The sequence below is a fragment of the Molossus molossus genome, unplaced genomic scaffold (assembly GCF_014108415.1).
Source record: "Molossus molossus isolate mMolMol1 unplaced genomic scaffold, mMolMol1.p scaffold_m16_p_2, whole genome shotgun sequence".
In the NCBI taxonomy this organism is placed as follows: Eukaryota; Metazoa; Chordata; class Mammalia; order Chiroptera; family Molossidae; genus Molossus; species Molossus molossus.
Genome location: NW_023425355.1, coordinates 96729404 through 96755504, shown reverse-complemented (window position 1 = coordinate 96755504; position 26101 = coordinate 96729404). Strand labels below are relative to the sequence as shown.

The window sequence follows — 26101 nt, the reverse complement described above, 5'->3', positions numbered from 1 at the left end:
CTAAGAAGCCCAGACACAGGGCTGAACACTGGGGGAAATGTATCCCTTGATTGAGCACCCATAATATGCAGGTCACTACGCTTGGCTGGACAGAAGAGACTCATGCCATAGAGTCAGAGATGGGCCGGTACTGGGGGAGGTGGAGCCCAGGGCATGATGATCTGCCTGGGGGCTGGAGCCGACAGGGGAGGGCTCCCTGGTCCAGACCATGGAGCAGGAACTGGAATCTGGAACAGGGTGTGGGAGGTAGGGCAGGAAAGATGCAGTAACTGGTGTGAAATAAGTGCTGAGAGATTGATGACCTGCAGTGGGGTGGAGGGGGTGTGTAACATCAGCCTTGAGTAAGGGAGGAGAAGATGAATTCAAGGGTAGAATATTTCAGGGCAGCTGTCTGTGCAAGTGATGGTTACCAGCTGACAGAGGAGGGCAGCTTAGGTGGGGAAACTACACAAATGAAGACACCAAGTTGTGAGCAAGATAAGGAGATCACTCAGGCAGGGGCTAAGGGTGCTCAACATACTGGGGCTGGAGAAGCAGCTAGATATGGGCAGGCCTGGAGTGCCAGGACCAAGTTCTCAGACTTGCAGCTCCTGTGGGCACATGGTAGCCACTCAAGGGTGGGTCAAGACTGAGTGGCTGACAGGGCAGAAGAATGGGAGTGACCAGAACCTGCTTCTACCCTGTCACTGAGATCCCCCAATTATCAGAACCCAGGCAGTGGCCACTCCACCCACCTGTGGGCCCTGGTCCAGTTAAGCCAAGGCCTCTGGGTACATGGGGTCCTCCCTACCTGCTTGCCCCGAGCTGAGAGGCCAGAGTCACCTCCGATGCGGCCTCTGAGGTTGAGTTCACTCTCACCGTGCCGGCATAGGTAGATGGAACGGGGTATGACATGGATGTTCATAAGATAGTATACTGTGCGGCTCTGGATGTGGTCCTGCACTCGGTTCACCATGTAGCGCGTGCCCACGTCGAAGATCTTGATGTAGGACAAGTGGCTGAGCCGGTCCAAGCAAGAGCAAGGGCAGTTTAGGCACTGATGGTGGAGAGGCTAATCCCAAGAGAAACCCCAACCACACACCCTGCCTTCAAGTCTCCTCCACAATTCACCTACCTTTCCTCTAACAAGATGCCATGTCTTGTCCTATTCTAGGTACCTATTCTAGAGACTTGGTTCCTGGCCACCTTTAGGAGCTCAGTGCCTACTACAATCTCCTTCTGTCTCCTTTTCTCAATCTCAACTTGACTCAAGTTGTCTTTTTACCTTCACTATCACACTCCAGGCATCTGGGATTCTATTCTGTGGTTCACACTCTTTACATACTTGGAGAGAAGCAGTAATCCTCTGTGTCCCTGGATACCGCCAATATCTCACTGGTGGCTCCAGACTTGTCCACTTCTTCACCCTTTCAAATCATGATCTGAGCTCTGTCTCTTTGTTCTTTGAACCTCTGCTACAATATATTGTAGTTGACACTCTATAGGCAGTTACCAGATTGTGTCTGTGTCTCTCCGTGTATGTCTCTTACTCAAAAAGGGGAGTGAGTTGGGTTCATTCCCTATCTGTAATGCAGTGGACAAACACACCCTTGTCTACTCTAAGCATTGTGCTTGGACTGAGGACTTGGCATTTTCCCTTTCAGAGCTCTTAGGCCAGTTAGGAACGTACACTTAGAAATGCATGGTCAACGCTCAACACCCATTCCACAAACATACTCTAAGGTGTGCCAAGTGCTGGGGCATGGAAATACAGAGGTGGTTCACAACATCAGTAGGGAACTTGTTGTCTTTGCTTAAATTCCCTTTTTAATCCGCTCAATTATATGCTTTGTCGTGAACTAATAACTATACACAAAATGATAACCAAATTATTCAATAATCTGTTTGCAGAGAAGCTCAAACTGAGGACTTAGACTAATCAGAAGACTAGAACCATGGAGCAAGACTTCTGAGGCACCTGATGTGCCAGGCATTAACTCCTAAGTTATTTTATTGTAAGGAGTTCAGGGTGATCCCTGGAAAGAGGTGGGGGAAGCTGGGGCCATGGGGTGACATTCCATCAACCCTATGTGCACAGTAACAAACCCAAATAAATGGAAATAGCTGCACTATCCCAAGGCAGGTGATGCAGTGACTGATGGATTTGGTTTCAGAAAGCCTCTCTAACATTTCTAAAGAAGGCCTTTCTATCTGCACCATGCTCATCATGCCCATCACTGTCATTCATGCCCAACGGTTCCCATGGGGCATTCATATTTACTGAACATTTTGGGGGTTTCTGGCAGGGACTGCAGACTTCAAAGTATATGAATCCTCATAACAATCCTAGGAAGCAGAGATTACTATCACTGTTTTATGGGTGAGGAAACTGAAACAGAGAGAGGAAGTGATTTGCCTAAGGTCAACTTCTATAAGGACTCTCAGAGCTCAGGGGTAGAAAATACACAATGTGACATAGTTGCCTGCTTACTGTCTGTTTCTGACACTAGATTCTTGGTGGCTCTAGGAGAATTTCTAAATTCCTCAGCTTAGTCTGACATTCTAGGCACCTTCACACACTGGTCCCACTTGGTCTCACCTCACTGTTCCATGCCCATGCTCAACTTCTCTGTTTCACTCTAGCCTTTATGCTTTTGCTGGAATATTCTCTGCACTCCTTTACTCTTATTCAGATTTAACTAGGTCATTAAAAGTGCTATTCTCTTTGCTTGAAAATGTGTTCCTTGTCTCATCTCCAATGTTGAGTGCCTATGCATTCACCCTTCAAGAGCTAGTACATTCACTCCCTCTAGGAAGACTTTTTTTGAGCCCAGGATCATGTGAAGTCATTTAGAGGTACTTCACACCAAAAGTATTATAGTAGCTAATACCCATCCCCACCATGTATAATTTAAAATAAAAAGTATAAACTATGTCTGGCAGGTGTGGCTTAGTAGTTGAGTGCTGACCCATACACCAAGAGGTCGCCAGTTTGATTCCCTGTCAGGGCACATGCCCAGGTTGTAGGCCCAATCCCCCAGTGGGGGGCATTCAGGAGGCAGCCAATCAATGTTCTCTCTCATCGATGTTTCTCTCTCTCTCTCTCCCCTTCTCCCTTCCTCTCTCTCTAAAATCAATAAAGAAAAAAAATATTTAAATTATAAACTATATTATAATATAAGAAGGTTCTACCAAGTTCTGGTTTTATTTTTTCTATTTTGACTACCTTGGTTCTGGAAACATAAAATGTTAAAAGATTTCAAGATTATTTTCTTCTTATTTTTGGTAGCCTCTGCCTTTCTAGTGCCCTAAACACGTCTAGTCTATTTACTGGGTAAACCTGCTCTTCTTGACCTCTTCCTCCAAGCTGGGCTGGGTAGTCTCCTCTTGTTCCTCCAGCCCAGTGTTTTACCATCCCCACTATTCTAATCAACTGCATACTCACTGTCTTCCCCAATCAAATGGTCATTCTATCAGAGCAGGGACAGACCTTCCCTCTTTGGGTTCCTAGGGCACAGCTTAGAGCTGAGCGCTGAGGCATGGACTATAAATGTCTTCTCATGGAAAAATGATTAAATAAAGCCAACCCTTATGCCCAAATTGATTCTTCAAACACCTGATGAACTGATTCATCTGAGCACCTGCAGGAGTATAGGTTGAAGGCTAGGGACTTTCTCAATGTCATTCTTTCACCTCAGCTTCTCTCCTTTAAATTTCTTTCACCATATGCTGCTAGCCCCTATGTTGCCTTTGTGGCTATTTGAAAAAGTTACACTTTCTTTGGGGCAGAAATAACTCCACTGCAGCATACATGCCTTGATGAGAAAAGCAAGTCCTTGCACAATGAACAATCTTCACAACTGTATATAAGGTCCTGCCCCTTGCATTGAGTGCCTAAGCCTTATGTGACACTTTTTATGACTTAGGGATATGGGAAGGGGAGAACCAAGCTGGAAGTTTGAAGCTAAGGGTTTCAGCATATATACTGCTACTGATTCATTGTGTGGCCTCAGGTAAGCCGTTGTCCTGCTCTGGGTCTCTGTTTCCCTATCTGAGGAGAGAGGCAGTAACAATGCTCACCTCTTAGGACTTTGACTAGACAAAGCTGGAAGGAAGTTTTTTAAACTTTCTAGGGTAGTTTTCACTGTTCGAAACTTCCTTACCCTTCTCACTTGGGTTCCAAAGAGTCTGAGTGACTCTGAGAGTCTCTTCTCATGACAACCCACTTTGAAAGAGAGTAGGGCTCTGGGAACACCCTATGTCTAGAACTTACATCTTCCCTGTAATGCCAGCTAACACCTCTCCTATCTTTATCTAGTATTACGAATAAAAGTTTCAAAATTTTCATGTGACTTCCCACATGTCAAGGTACTATGGAAGCTACCTAAGGATAGAACGCATCTCTCTTGCCCTTATTTATATTCCCTATGTACACCACAGCCCAGAGGGGCCAAATATTTATTGACTGAAGAAGTGTACGTGGGCATTGTAAGAAGAGAAGAGACATGGCTAGGAGACAGAATATGTGGTTAAAATCCTAGCTCTACCACAGACTTATGGAGGGTGTTTGGGCAAGTGGTTACAGCTCTTTAAGACTCAATTTTCTCTTTTTGAAAATTTATGATCATAAGTCCTATTTCAGTGTCTTTTATGGGGGTGCTGAGGGGATTCAATGAAACTAAGAAGGTGAACATGTTTAGAAACTGAAATACCATCCATGGGTAAAGAACACTTTTCAAAAAATAATAGCAACCAAGACAGGAGGGAGGCTTTATGCACCCCCATTCCCCCTAGAGATCAGGTTCCTGATCTGTCCATATTGTTCAGGAGAGCACAACTTCAATCCTCTTGGGAACACTTTACACATTAAGGAATGACCACCTCATTGATAATTTGGGCCCTTGAAGACAAACCAAGCCCAGCTCCCTGATGTTACAGATAAAGAAGTTGAGGCCAAGAGAGGAGACATTTCTACAGGTCCTACAGGATATCAAAACAGGGTTAAGAATCCAGACCTGGACTTTGGGGTTCTGGGCTCTTACCTGTCCAGTTTGTCATCCAAGGGTTCGTAATTGAGCTCATAGCATTCAATTCTTTTTAGAAAGTCTTCCAGAACCTTTTCTCGGTCACAGTCTATGTAATCAGGGCTGCTGAGTTTCACTTGCTGAGAGAAGGGAGAAACACAGAGGGACCGTGGGAGACAGAGACTCTGACAGTGTCTTTGGGAAGGGCCTTTAGAGATCATTGAGCACAACATCCTCATAGTAAAGATGGCAAAATTGAGACTTGGAAAAAATGGCTTGCTTGAGTTTATAAAATGAGTCAGTTGAAGAAAATCTGGACTATGTGATTCCTCATTACTTATATCTCTGTGCAGCCAAACAAGGTATGTTACATTATATTCAGTTCTAGAGTGCACACTGTTTAAGAAGAACATTTATAAGGGGACTGGAAATTGTAATATGAGAAATAGTTAAAGAAGGAGAACAGAAGATCTTGGCCATGGGTCATAATGGCTTACATGTATCAAGTATTTACTGGGAGAACGTGGCATGATGGCTTTAGATTTCTGAAGGGCTGATATCTCCAATTCCCTCAATACCTACCTTCTCCATCATAATGCAGTGAATGGCATTAACATCCACTCAGTCACCTGAGCCTAAAAGGAATCTGGGAGTCATCCTAGATGTGTTCCTTTCTAACATTCCCTACCTCTCAGTGGACACCAAATTCCTCTCCACTATATCTTCTAAATATCTCTTCAATTGGCCTTCATTTTGTCTTGCCTAAATGGTCATGATAGCTTTGTGACTGATCACTGTGTCCAAAATCTTGTTACTTCTGATGTATTCGCCATACTAGTAGTAAGAAGGATATTTCTAAGATGCACATCTGACCATGGAATTATTTTGCTTCAAACCTTTCACTATTTCCTGATATATTTTAGGACAAAGTATGAAATATTTTAGCATGTGAATCATGACTTGTCATGATTGGGCCCCAAATGATCTTTTTTTTTTTTTTCATTTGCATATCCCATTATTCCCCCATTCCTCTGCACACTTTGCTTTAGACCACCTAAGCTATTTATAGTTACCTGGAGATGCCATACTTGGTATATGCTATTCTCTTATTTCTCATTCTTTGCCTGCCAAATTCCTATGCATTCTTCAAGATGCAGGTCAGCTATTACTTTCATTGAGAAGCCTTCCTGATACACCCTACCCCTCCCATGCAAGGTTAGGTCCTCAACACTGCTCCCACAGCCTCTTTTATTCCCTCATCTTAGCATTGATCTCACAGAGTTATGTCTATAAACTTGTCAGTCTCTCTCACTAGACTGTGAGTGCAAGAGCAAGACTTCTCTATCATTTCTATGTCTCTAATACCTATAATGGCCCAGTGCAGGTGTATGGATTCATTTCCTGCTTAATCAATAAATGGATGGATAGATGGAGAGATAAAGAGGAGAGGGATTGGACATGTTCTGTGTCCCAAAAGGCAAAAATAGGACGAATGAATGGAAATTACAAGGAGGCAGATTTCAGCTTGATTGGGTGGTATACGATGAAGGCAATGAGCCTCTTGTCACTGGAGGTATTAAGAAAAAAATCTAGACAAACATTTAGCTGAGATTTCAAGTACGTGATGGAGGGTTGAAGGAGATGACATTTAAGGTCTCTTTTGTCTCTGAGCTCCAGTAATTTGATGCAATAAGAACAATAAAATGTCATAAGAGATCTAGTTCTAGACCAAATGCCTAGAATCTAAGAGCAGTGATAGCTGTGATATGAACTGTGGGGCAGAATAAAGAGCTTTTGAGGCAGATAGCCAAGACTGAGGTCCAGTACCAGTTCTACCTCTTTCTGACTATATAAACCCTTAACAAGTTACTTTTCCTCTTGGAATCTCAGTTTCTTGTTTCCAACACTGAAGTGGTTTCTAACATGCAGGTTTGTTGTGAAAAATCAATGGCAGTCAAGTTTGGAGCCTGGTGCATATTACTTACTCTATATATGTTGACTTCATTTAATTTCATAGGAAAATTGTAGGCCACAATTATCAGGAAGTGCTTCCTATAAAAGCAGGAGGAGAATCTTGGAAAGGAATGATTCTTCCTTTAATCTTATAGAGGTATTTTTAGGCATGATCCAAGCCTGAGGCAAAGTAAGGAGGAAAGGTAACTGGGGCTCCTTACCTTGATGTTTTCTGCAATGATACTAGGGTCATTACAGATGGACTCAATAAAAAACACCTATAAGAGAAACAGAAAAGAGATTTCCTGCAGGGAATTATATTTGATAGGAGCTTGACCCCTTCTCAACGGCTCTGAGTCATCCCTAGAGGCATCTCTGACAACATAATTTCATACAGTGGTGCTTTTAGAATTCAGAGTTTTATGAGGCAGACTGTCTCTAAATTGAATGGATCCAGATTGTTGCTTTGTATTTTTGCAGTTTTTAAAAAGTGGGATTCTATAAGTAATGTCTACAAAATAAATTAGGTTTTTAGAAAGACATAATGCTCCAAGAGGGTGATAGGGATTTAGCTCACCTGATACCATTTCACTTGAAGTCAATTCCCCTGGTGCCAACTCATCTAATTAATTCAGCTAAAATGATAATTTTCTAGAGAAGTTCTTTGTGTGTGTGTGTGTGCAAAGAAACCTTTTTAAAATTCTTCTTTACACTTTACATCTATCTCCCCAACCCCTCTCACCTCTGGCAATCAACAGTTTGTTTTCTGTATCTATGGGTCTATTTCTGCTTTATTTATTCATTTGTTTCTTTTTGAATTCTACAAATAAGTAAAATCATATGGTATTCATCTTTTTTTTTTTTGTCTGATTTATTTCACTTAGTATAATACCCTCTAGGTCCATCCATGTTGTCACAAATGACAAGATTTCATTCTTTTAATTACTAAGTAATATTCCATTGTGTGTGTGTGTGTGTGTGTGCGCGTGTGTGCGTGCGTGCACACGTGTGTGTGTGTGTGTGTGTGTATACATCCCTCTTGGAGAATTATGTCTTTCTAAGAACCTAATTGTTCTCTATATACTATATCTTCTTTATTCATCTATCAATGGGCACCTAGGTTGCTTTTGTATCTTTTTTTAAAATGTTTTTCTTGCCCGGCTGGTATGGCTCACTGATTGAGTGTCAATGCATGCACCAAGAGGTCGCCAGTTCAATTCCTGGTCAGGGAACATGCCCAGGTTGTGGGCCCAATTCCCAATGGGGGACATGCAGGAGATGGTCAATCAATGTTCTCTCTCATCAATGCTTCTTTCTTTCTCTCTGTTCCTCTCTAAAATCAATAAAAAATATTTAAAAGATTAAAATATATTTCCTTGATTTTAGAGAGAGAAGAAGGGAGAGGGAGAGAGAGAAACATCAGTGAGAGAGAAACATTGATCAGCTGCCTCCTGCACGCCCTCTACTGGGGAATGAGCCCACAACCCTGGCATGTGCCCTGACTTGGAATTGAACCAGTGACCTCTTGGTGCATAAGATGATGCTCAACCAAGTGAGCCACACCAGCCAGGGCTTGCTTTCATATCTTCGCTATTATAAATAATGCTGCAATAAATATTGGGGTGCATACATCTTTTTGAATTAGTGTTTTTGTTTACTTTGGATAAGTACCCAGAAGTGGTATTGCTGGGTTCTATGGCAAGTCTGTTTTTAATTTTTGAGGAATCTCCATACTGTTTTCCACAGTGGCTGCACCAATTTACAATCCACCCAAAATGGATGAGGGTTCTTTTTGCCACATCCACACCAACATTTGCTATTTTTTGGCTTTAAAAAATATTATAATTGAATTTTTTTTAGAAAGAGGAAGGGTGGGGGAGAGAGAGAAGCATTGATGTGAGAGAAAAACATGGATCCTTTGCCTCCTACATGTGCCCTGACTGGGGATTGAACCCACAACCTGGGTAGGTGGCCTGACTGACAATAGAACCTGCATCTTTTGGTGTATGGTATGATGTTCCAAGCAACAGAAACACACCGGCCAGGGCTTGTGAGCGTTTTGATGACAGCCATTCTGACTGGTATGAGGTGGCATCTCATTGTGGTTTTGATTTGCATTTCCCTGATGATTAGTGATGTTGAGCATCTTTTCATATGTCTATCAGTCATCTGTATGTCTCTTATGGAGAAATATATATTCAGGTCGGCTACCTATTTTGGGGGGAGGGGCTTTTATTTCATATTTTTATTTTTTATCAATTTATTTTTGTTACAGATGTTTCTCCTTTTTTCCCCATTGACACCCTCCTCCCCATCCCCCCTCTTGCCCCCAGCTTTGTTGTCCATGTCCATTGGTTATGCATACATGCATATAGGTTCTGTGGCTTATGTCACCCTGAGGGTTGTCAGTCTGTACCCTACTTCCACCTCTCTGGGTCTACCCTGTTCCTCAGACTGTTGTGTTCATTATATTCCACAAATAAGTGAGATCACATGATATTTGTCTTTCTCTGCTTGGCTTGTTTTGCTTAGGATAATTCTCTCCAGGTCCCTCCATGTCATCTCAAAGGATAAGAGATGGTTCTTTCTTACAGCTGCATAGTACCCCATTGTGTATATGTACCACAGCTTTTTTTATCCATTCATCTACTGATGGACACTTGGGCTGTTTCCAGATCTTAGCTATTGTAAATAGTGCTGCTATGAACATGGGGTGCATGTATTCTTTCTGATTGGTGTTTCAGGCTTCTTAGGGTATATTCCTAGAAGTGGGATCACTGGGTCAAATGGCAATTCAATTTTTAATTTTTTGAGGTAACATCATAGTGTTTTCCATGGTGGATGCACCAGTCTGCATTCCCACCAGCAGTGCACTAGTCATCTTTTTAAATTTTTATTGTTTTTAAAATTTTAGTTTTATTGTTGAAAGTATTACAGAATTCCCCACTTTTTCCCCCCTGTACACTCTCTTTCCCATTCCCACCTCCCCTCTGCTTTCCCCAAATTAATGTCTGTGTCCATTGGTTGTACATATATGCATGTAAGTTCTTTGGTTTATCTCTTCCCACTCCCATCCCTCTGAGGTTTATCAGTCTGTTCCCTACTTCCATGACTCTGGATCTATTTCAATTGACAGCTTATTTTGTTCATGATAAACTATATATAAGTGAGATCATGTTGTACTGGTCTTTTTCTGACTGGCTTATTTTACTCAGCATAATATTCTCTAGGTCCCTCCATTTTGTCTCAAAGGATAAAAGATCTTTCTTTCTTACAGCTGCATAGTACTCCATTGTGTAAATGTACCACAGCTTTTTCATCCATTCATCTACTGATGGACAGTTGGGTTGCTTCCAGATCTTAGCTATTGCAAATAGTGCTGCTATGAAGATAGGGGTACATATATTCTTCCTAGATGATGTTTCAGGCTTCTTAGGATATATTCCTAAAAGTGGAGTAACTGTGTCAAATGAAAATTCCATTTTTAATTTTTTGAGGAAGCACCATATTGTTTTCCATAGTGGCTGCACCAGTCTGCATTACCACCAGTAATATGCTAAAGTATACTTTTCTACACACCTTCGCCAGCCCTTGCTGCTTGATGATTTGTGGATGGCAGCCATTATACCAGGTGTGAAGTGATACCTCATAGTCATTTTAATTTGCATCTCTCTTATGATTAGTGACACTGAGCATTTTTTTTTCCATGTGTTTCTTGGCCATTTGTATGTCTTGTTTGGAAAAATGTCTCTTCAGGTCCTCTGCCCATTTTTTAAAATTGTTTTTATTAATTTATTTTTGTTACAGATGTTTTCCCTTTTTCACCCATTGACCCTGCTCCTCCCCCACCCCACCCCCACCAGCCCATCCGCAGCTTTGTTGTGTATGTCAATTGGTTATGCATACATGCATATAAGTTCTGTGGTTTATCTCTGCCCCCTAACCTCCCCCTCTACTGAAGTTTGTCAGTCTGTACCCTTCTTCTATGTCTCTGGGTCTATTTTGATCATCAGTTTAATTCATTATATTTCACAAATAAGTGAGATCATGTGATATTTGTCTTGTTTCACTTAGCATAATACTCTCCAAGTCCCTCTATGTCGTCTCAAAGGATAAGAGATCTTTCTTCCTTACAGCTGCATAGTACTCCATTGTGTATATGTGCCACAGCTTTTTTATCCACTCATCTACTGATAGATACTTGGGCTGTTTCCAGATCTTAGTAATTGAAAACACTGCTGCTATGCACATAGGGATACATATGTTCTTTCTGATTGGCATGTCAGGCTTCTTAGGGTATATTCCTAGAAGTGTGATCACTGGATCAAAGGGCAGTTCAATCTTGAATTTTTTGAGATAACACCATAGTGTTTTCCATAGTGGCTGTACCAGTCTGCACTCTCACCAGCAGTGTACTAAAGTTGCCTTTTCTCCATACCCTCACCAGCACTTGTTGTCTGATGATTTGTTGATGGTGGCCATTCTGACAGGTGTGAGGTGGTACCTCATAGTTGTTTTATTTTGAATCTCTCTGATGATTAGTGATATTGAACATTTTTTTCATATGTCTCTTGGCCATTTGCATGTCCTGTATGGAGAGGTGTCTCTTTAGGTCCTCTGCCCATTTTTTAATTGAGTTCTTTGTCTTCCTTTTGTTGAGTTGTATGAGTACTTTATATATTTTGGAGATTAACCCCTTATCTGATGTATCATTGGCAGTTATGTTCTCCCATACAGTGGGATCCCTTTCCACTTTGATGATTGTATCTTTTGCTGTGCAGAAGCTTTTTAGTTTGATGTAGTCCCATGTGTTCATTTTTTCCTTTGTTTCTCTTGCCTTAGGTGTTGTATCAGTGTAGATTCTGCTGTGTATGATGTCTGAAATTTTGTTGCCTACATTTTCTTCTAAAATTTTTATGGATTCATGGGTCACATTTAAGTCTTTTATCCATTTTGAGTTTATTGTTATGTATGGTATAAGTTGGTGGTCTAGTTTCATTTTTTTGCATGTAGCTGTCCAATTTCCCCAACACCATTTATTGAAGAGGCTGTCTTAAATCCACTGTATGCCCTTGCCACTTTTGTCAAATACAAATTGAGCATATAGTCTTGGGTCAATTTCTGGATTCTCTGTTCTGTTCCATTGATCTTTCTACCTATTCTTGTGCCAGTACTAGGCTGTTTTGATTACAGTAGCTTTGTAGTATAACTTGATATCCGGTATTTTGATTCCTCCTACTTTGTTCTTCTTTTTCAAGATTGCTGTCGGTATTTGGGGTCTTTTTTGGTTCCATATGAACTTTTGGAGTGTTTGTTCTAGTTCTAGTTCTGTGAAATATGTCATTGGTATTTTGATAGGGATTGCATTGAATCTATAGATTGCTTTGGGTAGTATGGACATTTTGATGATGTTAATTCTTCCAATCCATGAACATGGTATATGCTTTCACTTTTTTATATCTTCCTCTATTTCTTTTTTCAATGCCCTGTAGTTTTCTGTAAATAGGTCCTTTACTTCCTTGGTTAAATTTATTCCTAGGTATCTTAATTTTTTTGCGACGATGGTAAATGGGATTGTTTTTTAGTTTCTCTTTCTGTGAGGTCGTCATTGGTGTATAAGAATGCTGTCGATTTCTTGACGTTAATTTTGCCAAATTCATTTATTCAGTCTAGCAGATTTTTGATGGAGTCTTTAGGGTTTTCTATTTACAATATCATGTCATCTGCAAATAATGACAGTTTCACTTCCTCCTTTCCAATTTGGATCCCTTTTATTTTTTTCTTCATGTCTAATTGCTCTGGCTAAGACTTCCAGTACTATGTTAAATGAGAGTGGTAAAAGTGGGCATCCCTGTCTTGTTCCTGTTCTTAAGGGAAATTATTTTAGTTTTTACCCATTGAGTATAATGTTGGTTGTAGGTTTTTCATATATGGCCTTTATTATGTTGAGATATGATCTCTCTATTCCCACATTGCTGAGCGTTTTTATCAGAAATGGGTGCCAGATATTGTTGAATGCTTTTTCAGCATTTAATGATAAGATCATATGGTATTTATCTTTCCTTTTGTTTATGTGGTGTATCACATTTATTGATTTGTGACTATTGTACCAGCCTTGCATCCCTGTGATGAATCCCACTTGGTCATGATGAATAAATTTTTGGTGTATTGCTGGATGCGATTTTTTAATATTTTGCTAAGGATTTTGGCATCTGTGTTCATCAGGGATATTGGTCTGTAGTTTTTTTATTTGTACTGCCTTTATCTGGTTTTGGAATTAGGATTATGCTGGCCTCATAAAATGAGTTTGGAAGTGTTCCATCTTCTTGGATTTTTTTGGTATAGTTTGAGGAGAATGGGTATTAGATCTTTTCTGAATGTTCGATAAAACTCCCCCGAGAAGCCATCCAGGTCTGGGCTTTTGTTTGCTGGGAGTTTCTTAATTACAGCTCCAATTTCCTTTGTTGTTATTGGTCTGTTCATGTTTTCTATCTCTTCCCAGTTCAGTTTTGGGAGATGTGTGTTTCTATAAATTTGTCCATTTTTCCCAGATTGTCCAATTTTTTGGCGTATAATTTTTCATAGTATGTTTCGATGATCCTTTTTATTTCTGTGGTGTTCATTGTTACTTCTCTTATGTTTCTGATTTTGCTTATTTGGGTCCTCTCTTTTTGTTTCTTGGTGAGTCTGGCTAAAGTCCATCAAACTTATCTTTTCAAAGAACTAGCTTTTTGTTTCATTGATCTTTTGAATTGTTTTTTTGAGTCTCTATGTCATTTATTTGAGCTTTGATCTTTAATATTTCTTTCTTTCTACTTGCTCTGGGTTTTTCTTTTTGTTTACTTTATGGTTCTTTAAGTTGTAGGGTTAGAAAGTCAAATAGGAATTTTTCTTTTTTCTTGAGGTAGGCCTTTAGTGCTATGAACTTCCCTCTCAGGACTGCTTTTGTTGTGTCCCATAGATTTTCTGTTGTTGTGTGTTCGTTTTCATTGGTTTCCAGGAAGTTTTTAATTTCTTCCTTGATCTCCTTGGTAACCCCTTCATTGTTTAATAACATGCTGTTGAGCCTCCAAGTGTTTGAATATTTTTGTTGTAATTGAGTTCTAGTTTCATGCCATTGTGATCTGAGAAGATGCTTGATATGACTTCAATCTTCTTGAATTTGTAGAGACTTAGTTTGTGTCCTAATATGTGGTCTATATTTGATAATGTCGCATGTGCACTTGAGAAGAATGTATATTCTGCAGCTTTGGGGTGAAGTGTTCTGTAAATATCAATTAAGTCCAACTGATCTAGTTTGTCATTTAAGGACTCTATGACCTTGTTAATTTTTTGTCTAGAAGATCTATCCAATGGTGTCAGTGGGGTGTTAAAGTTACCCACTATGATCGTGTTGCTATTGATCTCTCCCTTGAAGTCCTCCAAAAGTGTTTAAATATATTTTGGTGCTCCTGTATTTGGTGTGCACATGTTTACCAGGGTTATATCCTCTTGTTGTATTGATCCTTTTAACATTTTTCAGTAACCTTCTTTGTCTCTTATTATGGCCCTCGTTTTGAAGTCTATCCTATCAGATATGAGTTTTGCTACACCAGCTTTTTTTCATTTCCATTTGCTTGAAAAAATTTTTCCACCCCTTCACTTTCATCCTGTGTGAGTGTTTTGTTGTGAGGTGTGTCTCTTGTAGAGAGCATATATATGGGTCGTGTTTTCTTATGCACTCAGCTGCCTTATGTCTTTTGATTGGTGCATTTAAGCCATTTACATTTAAGGTTATTATTCATACATACTTATTAGTTGCCATTTTTATTTTATGCCTGTGTTCCTCTCTCTCTCTCTCTCTCTCTTCTTCTTTTTACAATAGTCCCTTCAGCATTTCTTTCAGTGCTGGTTTGGTGGTGATAAATTTCTTTAGCTTCTTTTTTATCTGTGAAGCTCTTTATTTCTTCTTCAATTTTGAATGATAGCTTTGCTGCCTTTTTTTTTTCTTATCCTCACCTAAGGACTTTTTTTTGGCATTTATTTTCAGATAGAGTGGGAGGGAGAGAGAGAGAGAGAGAAACATCAATGTGAGAGAAACACATCGAGTGGCTGCCACCCACACGACCCCAACCAGGGCTGGGGACAAACTGCAACTGAGGTATGTGCCCTTTTAGCGGGAACCGAACCTGGGAGTCTCTGGTCCATAGGCTAATGCTCTAACCAAACTGAGCCAAACTGGCCAGGGCTAATGATAGCCTTGCTGGATAGAGTAATCTTGGATTCAGACCCTTGCCTTGCATTACTTTGTACACTTCATGCCATTCCCTCCTGGCCTGCAGTGTTTCTATTGAGAAATCAGCTGACAGTCTAATGGGGGCTCCCTTGTAGGTAACCTTCTATCTCTCTCTTGCTTCCTTTATGATTCTTTCCTGAATATATGTACCCCCATGTGTGTCACAGCACTATTTACAATAGCTAAGATCTGGAAACAGCCCAAATGTCCATCAGTAGACAAATGGATAAAAAAAAAAAAAAGCAGTGGTACATATACATAATGGAGTACTATGCAGCTGTAAGAAAGTAAGATCTCTTATCCTTTGAGATGACATGGCGGGACCTGGAAAGTATTATCCTAAGCAAAACAAGCCAAACAGAAAAAGACAAGCATCATATGATCTCACTGATTTGTGGAATATAATGAACATAACAGTTTGAGGAATGGGGTACTTCCAGAGATGTGGAAGTGGGGAACAGACTGACAATCCCCAGAAGAGGGGGTGGGGGAGAGAGATAAACCACAGAACTTATATGCATGTATGCATGAACAATGGATATGGATAACAAAGCTGGAGACAGGGTGGGGAGGGAGGGGGGAGGTGGGAATCCGTGGGGGGAAAAGGAGAAACATCTGTAATAAAAATTCATTAATTAATTAAAAAAATAAAAGAAAGAAAGAAAGAGAGAGAGAAAGAAAGGAAGAAAGGAAGGAAGAAAGGAAGGAAGAAAGAAAAGGAAAGGAAAAACAGAACACATAGTTAGAGTTTCTTTATAGTGAACATATAAATGAATATGAATTTTTATTTTTATAACCTCTAGGTTAGAATGCTAATTGCCAGAATTAAATAACAAAACATAAAAAAAAAAAGAAAGAAACTTGATAAGAGGCTAAGGACTGGGGAAAACAATGGGGGATCTTTCGTAACCCTGAAAGGAAGCAATTCCTTCAACACCTGCCTTTAGTCCTAGCCCTAATAAACTTGACAAAAATTCAAAAAATAAAAATAAAAAAAGATTGTTTCTTTGTCTTTAATGTTTGCCATTTTTATTATGATGTGTCTAGTTGTGGGTCTTTTGGACTTCATCTTGATTGGAACTTTCTGTGTTTCGTGGACTTGTGTGACTTTATCCTTCACCAATTTAGTATCTGTCAGTATTTCCTCAAACAGGTTCTCTATTCCTTTCTCTGATCCTTCTCCTTCTGGTACCCCTATAATGCAAATGTTGTTACATTTTGTTTTGTCCCACAGCTCCCTTAAACCCTCCTCCTGCTTTTTAATGTTTTTTTGCCATTTGCTGCTCTATTTGGGTGTTTTTTTTCTACCTTGTCTTCTAAGTCGCTGATTCAGTCTTCAGCTTCTTCTAATCTACTATTGAACCTTTCTAAGGTATTTTTCATAACAGCTATGTCATTCTCTATTTCCTCTTGGTTTTTATGCATAGCTTCTACCTCTTTTTTTAAGCTGAAGTAGTTCCCATTGAGCTCTTCATAATTCTTATTAAGTTGCTTATAGTTCTCACCAAATTGTTTGAGCATCCTTAAAATCATTGCTTTGAATTCTTTATCTGACAAGTTGCTTTCTTCCATTTCCTGTAGATCCTTTTCTGGTGATTCCTCTTTTTCTTTCCTTTGGGTGTTCTTTGTCTTCCCATTTTAGACGTCTGGTAGCTCTAGACCCAGTGAGGAATGTTGGGATATGTAGGCAGTTCACACTGGTCCCTCTGGAGCCCCAGCTCCCTGCAGATCTTGTGGGTGGCTAGGTCGCACTGGTCCCGCTGGAGCCCTGGCTCCCCACAGATCTTGTGGGTGACTGGTATCTCTGGAGCCCTGGCTCTCCACAGATCTTGTGGGTGACTGGTGTCTCTGGAGCCCCAGCTCCCCACAGATCTTGTGGGTGGCTGGGTTGCACAGGCCCTGATGGAGCCCCAGGTCCCGCCGCTGGTGGCTGGGGAGTTCTGCTGCCCAGTGAGGTTCAGCTCCTGCTCAGCTTCTGTTAAAGCTTTTGGGAATGGGTCTCAACTAGTGATCTGTGTTTCTGTTGCCTAGGCATGAATGTCTGCTCCCGAGCCTCTGTTGCTGGGGGTATATTTCGACTCTGATTGGGCTGCTACTATGGGGGATGGTGTTGGCCTCCTGGCCGTTTGTGGCTTCCACAGCAGGCACCTTAACACCTCTGCTATTGTGCACTGGTCTGTGTTGACACAACAGGTCCACTGGTTCGCTGGTGCCAGGTATACTGGTGGGCTTAGGTTTCTGGGCCCTAGCCTCTCCCACTGCCTCCTCCCAGGGAAGACCCAGGATCTTCCAAAATGGTGGAAGCGCCCTGAGGAGCTGCTTACCACAGTAGCTGACTGCTCCCTGTCCACACCACAGGAACCTTCTGCTCAGCATTTTTACACTGCACAAGTTTGCTTGTCCACACTCACCTCCACTCACACTCACTCACACTCATTCACTCTCTCACTCACTCACCTTCCCTCCTGTCCTGCCTGCTGCCATCTTAGCTCTCTCTGCCCATTTTTAAATTGGATTCTTTGCCTTCCTTTTGTTGGGCTGTATGAGTATTTCATATATTTTGGATATTAACCCCTTATCTGATGTATCATTGACAAATATGTTTTCCCAAAAAGTATGTTCCCTTTTCATTTTGATGCTGGTTTGTTTTGCTGTGCAGAAGCTTTTTAGTTTGATGTAGTCCCACTTATTAATTTTTTTCTTTGTTACTTCTGCCCTAGGTGATGTATCAGTGAAAATTCTGCTAGTATAATGTTTGAGATTTTGCTGCCTACATTTTCTTCTAGGGTTTTTAGGTTTCATGACTTACATTTAAGTCTTTTATACATTTTGAGTTTATTTTTGTGTATGATGTAAGCTGGTGGTCTAGTTTTATGTTTTTTGCATGTACCTGTCCAATTTTCCCAGCACCATTTATTGAAGTGACCGTCTTTTCTCCATTGTATGCTCTTGCCTCCTCTGTCAAATATTAATTGTGCATACTGTCTTGGGTTGATTTCTGGGTTCTTTGTTCTGTTTCATTGATCTATATATATGCTTGTTCTTGTGCCAGTATCAGAGTGTTTTGATTATGATGGCTTTGTAGTATAACTTAATATCCAGTATTGTGATCCCTTCAACTTTGCTCTTCCTTTTCAAGATTGCTGTGGCTATTCAGGGTTATTTTTGATTCCATATAAACTTTTGGATTATTTGTTCTAGATCTGTGAAATATGTCATTAGTACTTTAATAGGGATTGCTTTGGATAATATGGACATTTTAATGATGTTGATTCTTCCAATCCATGAACATGGTATATGCTTCCACTTTTTTTATATCTTCCTCTATTTCTTTTTTCAATGTCTTGTAGTTTTCTGAGAAAAGATCTTTTACTTCCTTGGTTAAGTTTATTCCTAGGTATCTTAATTTTTTTTGTTGCAATGTTAAATGGAATTTTTTTGTTTTTTGTGTTTTTTTTTAGTTTCCCTTTCTGAGTGTTCATTATTGATGTATAAGAATGCCATCGATTTATGGATGTTAATTTTGTATCCTGTTATTTTGCCAAATTCATTCATTAACTCAAGTAATACTGATGGAGTCTTTAGGGTTTTCTATGTACTGCTACCCATTTTTAATTGGATTGTTTGTTTTCTTGATATTGAGTTGTATGAGTTCCTTATATTTTGGATATTAATCCTTTATCAAATATATCACAAATATCTTCTCCCATTCAGTAGGTTATTTATTTATTTTTTCTGTTTTGTTAATGGTTTCCTTTGCTGTATTTACTGGTTTTTAGTTTTTATATATGATTTTTGAATTGGTTCTCTCTCCTATTTACTCAACCCCCATAGTGTCAGCCTGTCAAGAATTATCTTCATTGCCTAACATGGCACCTCTCCTTTCCTGTAGTGTTTTGTTTTGCTTCTTCTAACCTTGATCTGGAAAGCCATCTCAACCAAATTAAAATGTTGAGCCTATGGTAGCTGATTTGGCATCAATGAGTCCTCTGGTTTGCCTTTTTTTGGAATTTGTGCTGGATAAATAGGCTCTAGATAAGAGTGGCAGTGTTACTGTACCTTGTAACCATGTTCCTTAGCAAACTGCAAAATCAGTGACCGTCGTTCTCTGGTAGTGTTGGTGGCATCAAAAACCTAGAGGCAGATGATGAGATAAGTTTATGGTGAGTCTGGTACTGATAGAATGCCTAGTCTTTGACCATCCCTGTTTCGAGATAAGTGGAGTGCTACCAGGAGGGGATAGAACTTGGACTGGGTGATGAAAGATAGGAAGAATTTGGAATAGGCTTATGTCAATTTCTCAAGAACTCATTGAGCCCTTCTGTCTTAGCAAAATATAGTAGATTCTGTAGGTATAATAACAGAAAAATTGTGGGTTTTTATTAGGGTCATTATACAGGTGATTAGCTAAGCCTTAGAGGAAGAATTTGCCTTAACCAAGGTCACCAAGAGTTGCTGACAGAGCAGAGCTAAAACTGATTTCTCAACTCCTAGGTAAGGGTTCTTCCTTCCCTATCATGTTGGAGCTCTTTATGAACAGGAAATAGCCCTAGCCAGTTTGGCTCAGTGGTTGGAGCGCCGGCCTGCGGACCAGAAAGTCCTGGGTTCGGTTCCCGCTAAGGGCATGTACCTCGGTTGCAGCTTGTCCCCGGCCTAGGTTGGGGTCGTGTGGGTGGTAGCCAGTCGATGTGTCTCTCTCACATCAATGTTTCTCTCTCTCTCTTCTCCCCCCTCTCCCTCCCACTCTATCTGAAGATAAATGCAAAAAAAAAAAAAAATGTCCTCAGGTGAGGATTAAGGAAAAAAAAAAAAAAAAAGAACAGGAAAGAACTCCCTATCCCCAGCACCTTAGATGGGACAATTTGCATATTTTAGAATCTTTTCCCCTTTTAGAATTTGAAAATCCTATCTCAAAAGTCTATGAGATTAGCCCTGGCCGGTTTGGCTCAGCGGTTGGAGCGTCGGCCTGCGGTACAGAGAGACCCGGGTTTGGTTCCCGCTAAGGGCACGTACCTCAGTTGCAGTTTGTCCCCGGCCCTGGTTGGTCGTGCCGGTGGCAGCCACTCGATGTGTCCCTTCACATCGATGTTTCTCTCTCTCTCTCTTCCTCTCTCTCCCTCCCGCTCTATCTGAACAAAAAATGTCCTCGGGTGAGGATTTAAAAAATAAAATAAATAAATAAATAAATAAATAAATAAATAAGTCTATGAGATTAAATTGATTAAGATGTTTAGGTAAATCTCAGAATTTAAAAAATGTTTTACTGTAGTTTTAAATTCTAGTGTAATGCTACTAAGTTCTTAGGACTAGAGTGGTATAGTAGTTAACGGTATAGATTCTGGAGCTCTACAACCTGGATTTCAGTTCTGTCCTGCCACATACATACTGTGCCATTTGGGGAAATTATTTAATCTCTCTGTGTGTCATTCTTCTGGGACATAAAATGGGGTATAATAATGCCTATCTCATGATGTAAAGTGGAATTAAATTAATAGTACAAAGTACTTATAATAATGTGTGGAACACAGTAAATGTTCAGTACGTAGTAGCTGTTCTCCATTCCAGCAGAATAAAAGGGAACAATGCAAAGTTCTTTACCGCAACACGACTTTCTCCATGGCTGAGATAGTCATGGACATCCTTCAGGGCTGCCAGAGCACACCGCCTGAAAAATATGGAGAAAGAAACAGATAAGAGATGTCCTCAAGATTAGTTCCTCTCAATTTGTTTGCAGTATCTTTTTCACCACCTCCCAGATGTCTTACATTAAAGTATTCACCTATTAAACATTTACACAAGGTGCCCTATGTTCTAGACAGCATGACAAGCACAAAGATGTCACACAGGTGAAAGTGGCTCTGTGTGCACATCTTAGGGGCAGGTATAAAGTGGCATACCCAGGAAAAACTGAACAATGACAGAAGCTATTATTTTAAAGGCTTGAACTGGTTCATGAATCCAATTAGAGCCTGAGTATATGATCTGTGAACTAGAAGGCATCCTTGACATGGATAAGAGTGCAAGCACGGGTATGACATTGGCAATGTATTTATGGTTTTGGTAAAAATCTATTTAGTGATTACCTTTTTTTCCCAAGGTTTTATTATGAGAGCATGGATCAGTAAATGAGACACTTTTCTAAAAGTGTTCAGTCTTGTAGAGAGAGACCTTGAAGTTCAATGGATGAGATTGTAGAGACTGGAGTATGCCAAGCTATTGAAACTCTTGTCTCAAATGCTAGGCTGAGAAGCTTCCATTCTTTCCTGTCAGAAGTAGGAGACTGTTTAAAGTCCTTAAGCAGGGTGTAGCTATGACCAGAAAGAGACTTTAGGTAAGATAGTAGCAGGGCTGTCTGAACCACCCTTTGGAAGTCTAGAGGGCCTCCTTGCTAACCCTAGAGGCTCTGCCCCAGTTCCCCATCATCTGAACAAAGCCTTCCCTTAGCCAGGGGGCAGGACAGGTCCCTAAAATGTTAGGTACTTACTTCCTGATAAGTAGGGCCTCCGTGTTGTCTGGCAGAAAGAATTCGTAGTTCTTGTAGCTAACTGCCTCTCGTCGATACTGGCCTAAATTAAACACTGAAAGCAGGGAACACTGGTGAAGAATTTGGGAATATCTCAGTAGGAAAAAAATGTTCTTTCTGGGAGGGATTTCATAGGTAGAAGAAGATATAATTTGTAGCTATATAATGTACTTCTAAAGATTCAAATTTTGGCTACCAGATCATTTATTGTTCACAACAATCCTGCAAGGTGGGACTCATCATTTCCATTTTATAAATGAGGAAACTGAAGTTCAGAGACAGTAAGTTATTTTCACAGTTAATTAGTGGGGAACTTGGATTTAAATCCAGGTCTGTTTGGCTCCAAAACTGGTGGTCTTTCCACTATATTATTTTATCATAAACTCTAACACTTTTTATGCCCTACTCCATTGGAAAGATAAAGAAACTGAGATCCAGGGAGTAAAATCAATCAATAAGAGTCAAACAGCAAATCAGAACTAATTTGGGATTTCTGAATCATAGTCCAATATTATCACATTTTCTATATCCTGACAGAGTAACTAAATTTATATCCTAACTAGGTCATATTTCTTACTCTTGAGAGAAGGGAAGGGAAGGGAAGGGAAGGGAAGGGAAGGGAAGGGAAGGGAAGGGAAGGGAAGGGAAGGGAAGGGAAGGGAAGGGAAGGGAAGGATATAATAGGCAAAGAGATAATGTAATATTTCACTCATTCAACCAACAAATATTTTCTGATGCCCACTCTGTGAAGCAGGACATGAGTCCTGGGGTCTCATGAACCAGATCTGTGTGACGAGTCTCACAAAGAGCTCAGAATCCACCAGGTAGAACAGAGAATACACTAGTAAATGGAGAGCTCTCACCCAGATTGTTAAGTGCTCTGACAGAGCCATGCAAAAGAGTGAAGGGGAAAGAAAGACTAATTCACTTGGGGTGATCTGAGGCTTCTTGGAGAAAGCAGCTTTGAATTAATCCTTTCAGGAGGGGAGGCCTTTTACAGGCAGTCACAGGGGTGAGAGTGGGGAACAAAGACATTCTAGGTAGAGGAACAGCTTGAGCAAAGATATGGCATTGGAAGAAGGCAGAACATGTTTGGGGGATGGTGAATGAGGCCTGAGAGACTGGCAGGGGCCAACTGTGGAAGTCCTCGAACAGAAGGCTAAGGAGCTGGATTTAAGTCTGCAGGTCAGAGGTTCCTTGCAGGCTGTAGGCATGGTCAGCTTTGAGCTTTGAAATACGACTGACAGCCTCTGTGAGAACGGAGTGGAGTAGAGTAGATGGGAAGCAGGCACATTAGAGCAGAGACCCATCCACCACTATGCCACGTGCCACTACACTCAGGAGAGGCTCCTCAGAGCTTGCAGGCTTCCAGAGAACTGTTCCTTCTCCCCTTCTCGTCTGTGAATGTCCTAATTCTCTCCCAGGGCTCGGCTCAAATATACCTTATGTGGAAGCATTCATTGCCTTCCTGTCAGTAATTTCCTCTGCGAGCCCCCTCAGTACCCTGATCTGGGATTCCTAGGTGACATGAAGCACTCTTATGCATCCCAACCAGAGGAGAACTAACGCTTCGAGGACCGGGTGTGAATCTCATCCATTTTGTATCTCCAATGCCTAGCATAGGTTTTGGCACATGGAAAAGCACTGGGAAACTTTTCACCAGGGAATTAGAAAAAGCACATGAAGGGAAAGAAGAAATGGGAGAGAGGAGAAGACTCGGGGGGGGGGGGGGGAAGAGGCAGATAAATAAGGGTGTTGGGACGGGTAAGGGAAAGGAGAGGAGGAGAGAGGAGAAAAGGAGAGTACAGGGCAGCATGGGATTCCTTTCTCCTCCCATCAGTGGAGCCCTGGCACAGTGCGTGTCAGGCTTTGGAATCAAGTAAATGTGGGTTCATATCCTGGTTCTGTCACCTATTGGCTATGTGCCTTTAGACAAGGCACTTCACCTCTCAGGCATTAATTGTATCAACTATGAAATGATAATAATAGTCCCCTTTTCCTGGGTGTTTTACAACTGAAGAATAGATGTGAGTTCTTTGAGGACAGGTATCTGATCTTACTTGTCTTTGTTTGCCCAACATCCAGCTAGGGCCTTGGCACAGCTGTTTGCTCACAAATAATTAATGCTTGAGTAAAGAAATGAATGCCTAGGAGACCCGTTTTCTGCACTGGAGGGTAGTGCTCCTTGAGAGAGGTCTAACCACTTGCCTAGTGCACAAGTAAAGGAGGAACATGGCCCAAATAAAAATTTTCAGCTATGTTGATATTCTTTAAAAGTGTCAGTATAGTCATCAGGGAATAAATAAAAACCTCTGGCAGGCTTTCTTCCATCTACTGCTTGTATTCTGAATTGCATATAATGTCGGGGCACCTGTCTTTTAATGTTTAGTTTTATTCTTGTCAAACTTGAGAGACAGAAATAAATATGACCTACTTCTTCATCACCACCACCACCACCCCCCGTCCCCAAAGCAGGTCCTGGGGAGAGAGACCCAGACACACACTACAACAACACACTATGTAATTAGAGTTGGCATAGAGTGGGCTGTAAGAAGGAGTTGTGTGGGAGCTCAGAGGAGCAGGAGCAGAGGAATCAAATAGTATCAGGGAGACACGGTGGGGGATGGAATAATCAACTGGAGAATAGGAGAAATTGATTGTTGAATAAGGAGTAGTAAAGCAGAAAAGAGACCCCACTGAGGCGAACAGAAAGATGGAAGTTGGAAGCAGGACAAAGTTTGCCATGGAGGGAAGGCGACGCTTCTTGAGGTGGAAAGAAGCAGGACCACTTCTGTCCTGGGAAGGGGAGTCAACAGGCTCAGACCTAAGGAAAGGCTTAGAGAGGGCAGACGCCTTCTGGATTCAAAAGGACGAGGTGAGCTAAGGTGCCCAGCTCTACTGAAAACTGTGGCATCCTCAGGTCTGCAGCTCTGACCTGCTTGACTTCTCAGGCCCCTAAGTATTGAAGCAATTCTGGTAGAAATTCAAGAGCTAACCTCATCGAAGTGAAAACTCTATGGGTCCCTTTCAGCTGCAGCTTCAGTGTGCTTGATTCCACATGATCCTAAGTTTTGACAAAAACTTTAAGGTTGTGGAGAAATCGTAATGCTAATAGTAATATTCATGTGGTAATAAAGAAATAGTAATAAAAATAATATGTTACTCATAGGATTGTTTTGAAGTCTTGCAAAATTGGAGCTCCTTGCAGAAAGAGATTTTATCTTACTAGTTTTCCTGCCTAGCACCTAGCATGTGGTTGAGCACAGAGTATGTGCTTAAGAAATTTTAAAACTTATAACAGTGTAGTGGTAGTGGTAGTGGTAGTGGTAATAGTAGTAGCAGTAGCAGTAGCAGTAGCAGTAATAGTCCATATACTATTAATGATTGAGGCTTTCCTGGTACTGAGGCATTGCTACCTTACTCTGTGTTCCACTGGTGGCCTGTAGGGAGTTGTATAACAAAAGATTTCAGAGACTTACCTTTAGTTGGTGTTCCTATCCAGTTCAGATATCGAGTGAGCTTCGTAGAGATGTAAGTCTTTCCTCGAGCTGGTAAACCCACCATAATCACCATTGTGGGGGAATTGGTAAACTGGGGTATGGATGCTGGAAAACAAACAGAGCCTCAAAAGCTTATCTCCAGGTTTACATAATCTTCTGGTATCAGCTCATGGATGTAGAATCGGAAGGATCATCTTTCTCACCATTATAACTTTACAAAATCCCCTGGAAATTGCAAATTGATTTCTCTTGAATTAATCAGAAAATTGAGATTGCAGTGCAAACAACTAACCGAAAATCTGTAGAGATAAGCATCTGCAGGGAGCAAAAGTGCCCTGATATCTGTATATCTTTCATAGATACCATTGAACAATATATAAACTCATAAGAAATTCAGCTAAAAATTGTTAAGGAGTCCTGGCTGGTTTGGCTCAGCAGTTAGCACATCGGCCCACGGACTGAAGAGTCTCAGGTTCAATTCCCAGTCAAGGGCATGTACCTGGGTTGCAGGTTCCATCCCAAGCCCTGGTCAGGGTCATGCAGGAGGCAACCAGTTGATGTGTCTCTCTCACATCAATGTTTCTCTCTCTCTCTCTCTCTTCCTCCCTCCCCTCCACTCTATAAAAAAAATCAATGGAAAAATATCCTCGAGTGAGAATTAATAAATACATAAATATGATTAAAGAATTTTTAAACGTTAGTTGTGGGCTAGGGTAAGAAAGACACTGGGGACTACACACATAGGTGGTTTTACATCCTCTTTTAGGTTTTTCTTTTAGGAATTCCATCAAGTGCTGACAGGAAAGACTGAGAAAGATATCTTGTCCTGTCTTGGGAGGGAAACAAA

At 40.9% G+C, this 26101-nt stretch overlaps 1 protein-coding gene across 2 annotated transcripts in view; it reads right to left on the bottom strand.

Annotated features, from left to right (window-relative positions):
- The window catches only part of PFKFB1 (6-phosphofructo-2-kinase/fructose-2,6-biphosphatase 1), a 70653-nt gene that overhangs the window by 21337 nt on the left and 23215 nt on the right, over nt 1-26101 (bottom strand). For both annotated transcript variants that reach the window (XM_036271562.1, XM_036271561.1), the window contains exons 2-8: nt 25234-25359; nt 21716-21809; nt 20830-20896; nt 19291-19365; nt 7178-7234; nt 5022-5143; nt 791-998 (exon numbers count right to left, since the gene is read on the bottom strand). In XM_036271562.1, the coding sequence (XP_036127455.1) occupies nt 791-998; nt 5022-5143; nt 7178-7234; nt 19291-19365; nt 20830-20896; nt 21716-21809; nt 25234-25359 (749 nt within the window). The remainder of the gene's footprint in view (nt 1-790; nt 999-5021; nt 5144-7177; nt 7235-19290; nt 19366-20829; nt 20897-21715; nt 21810-25233; nt 25360-26101) is intronic.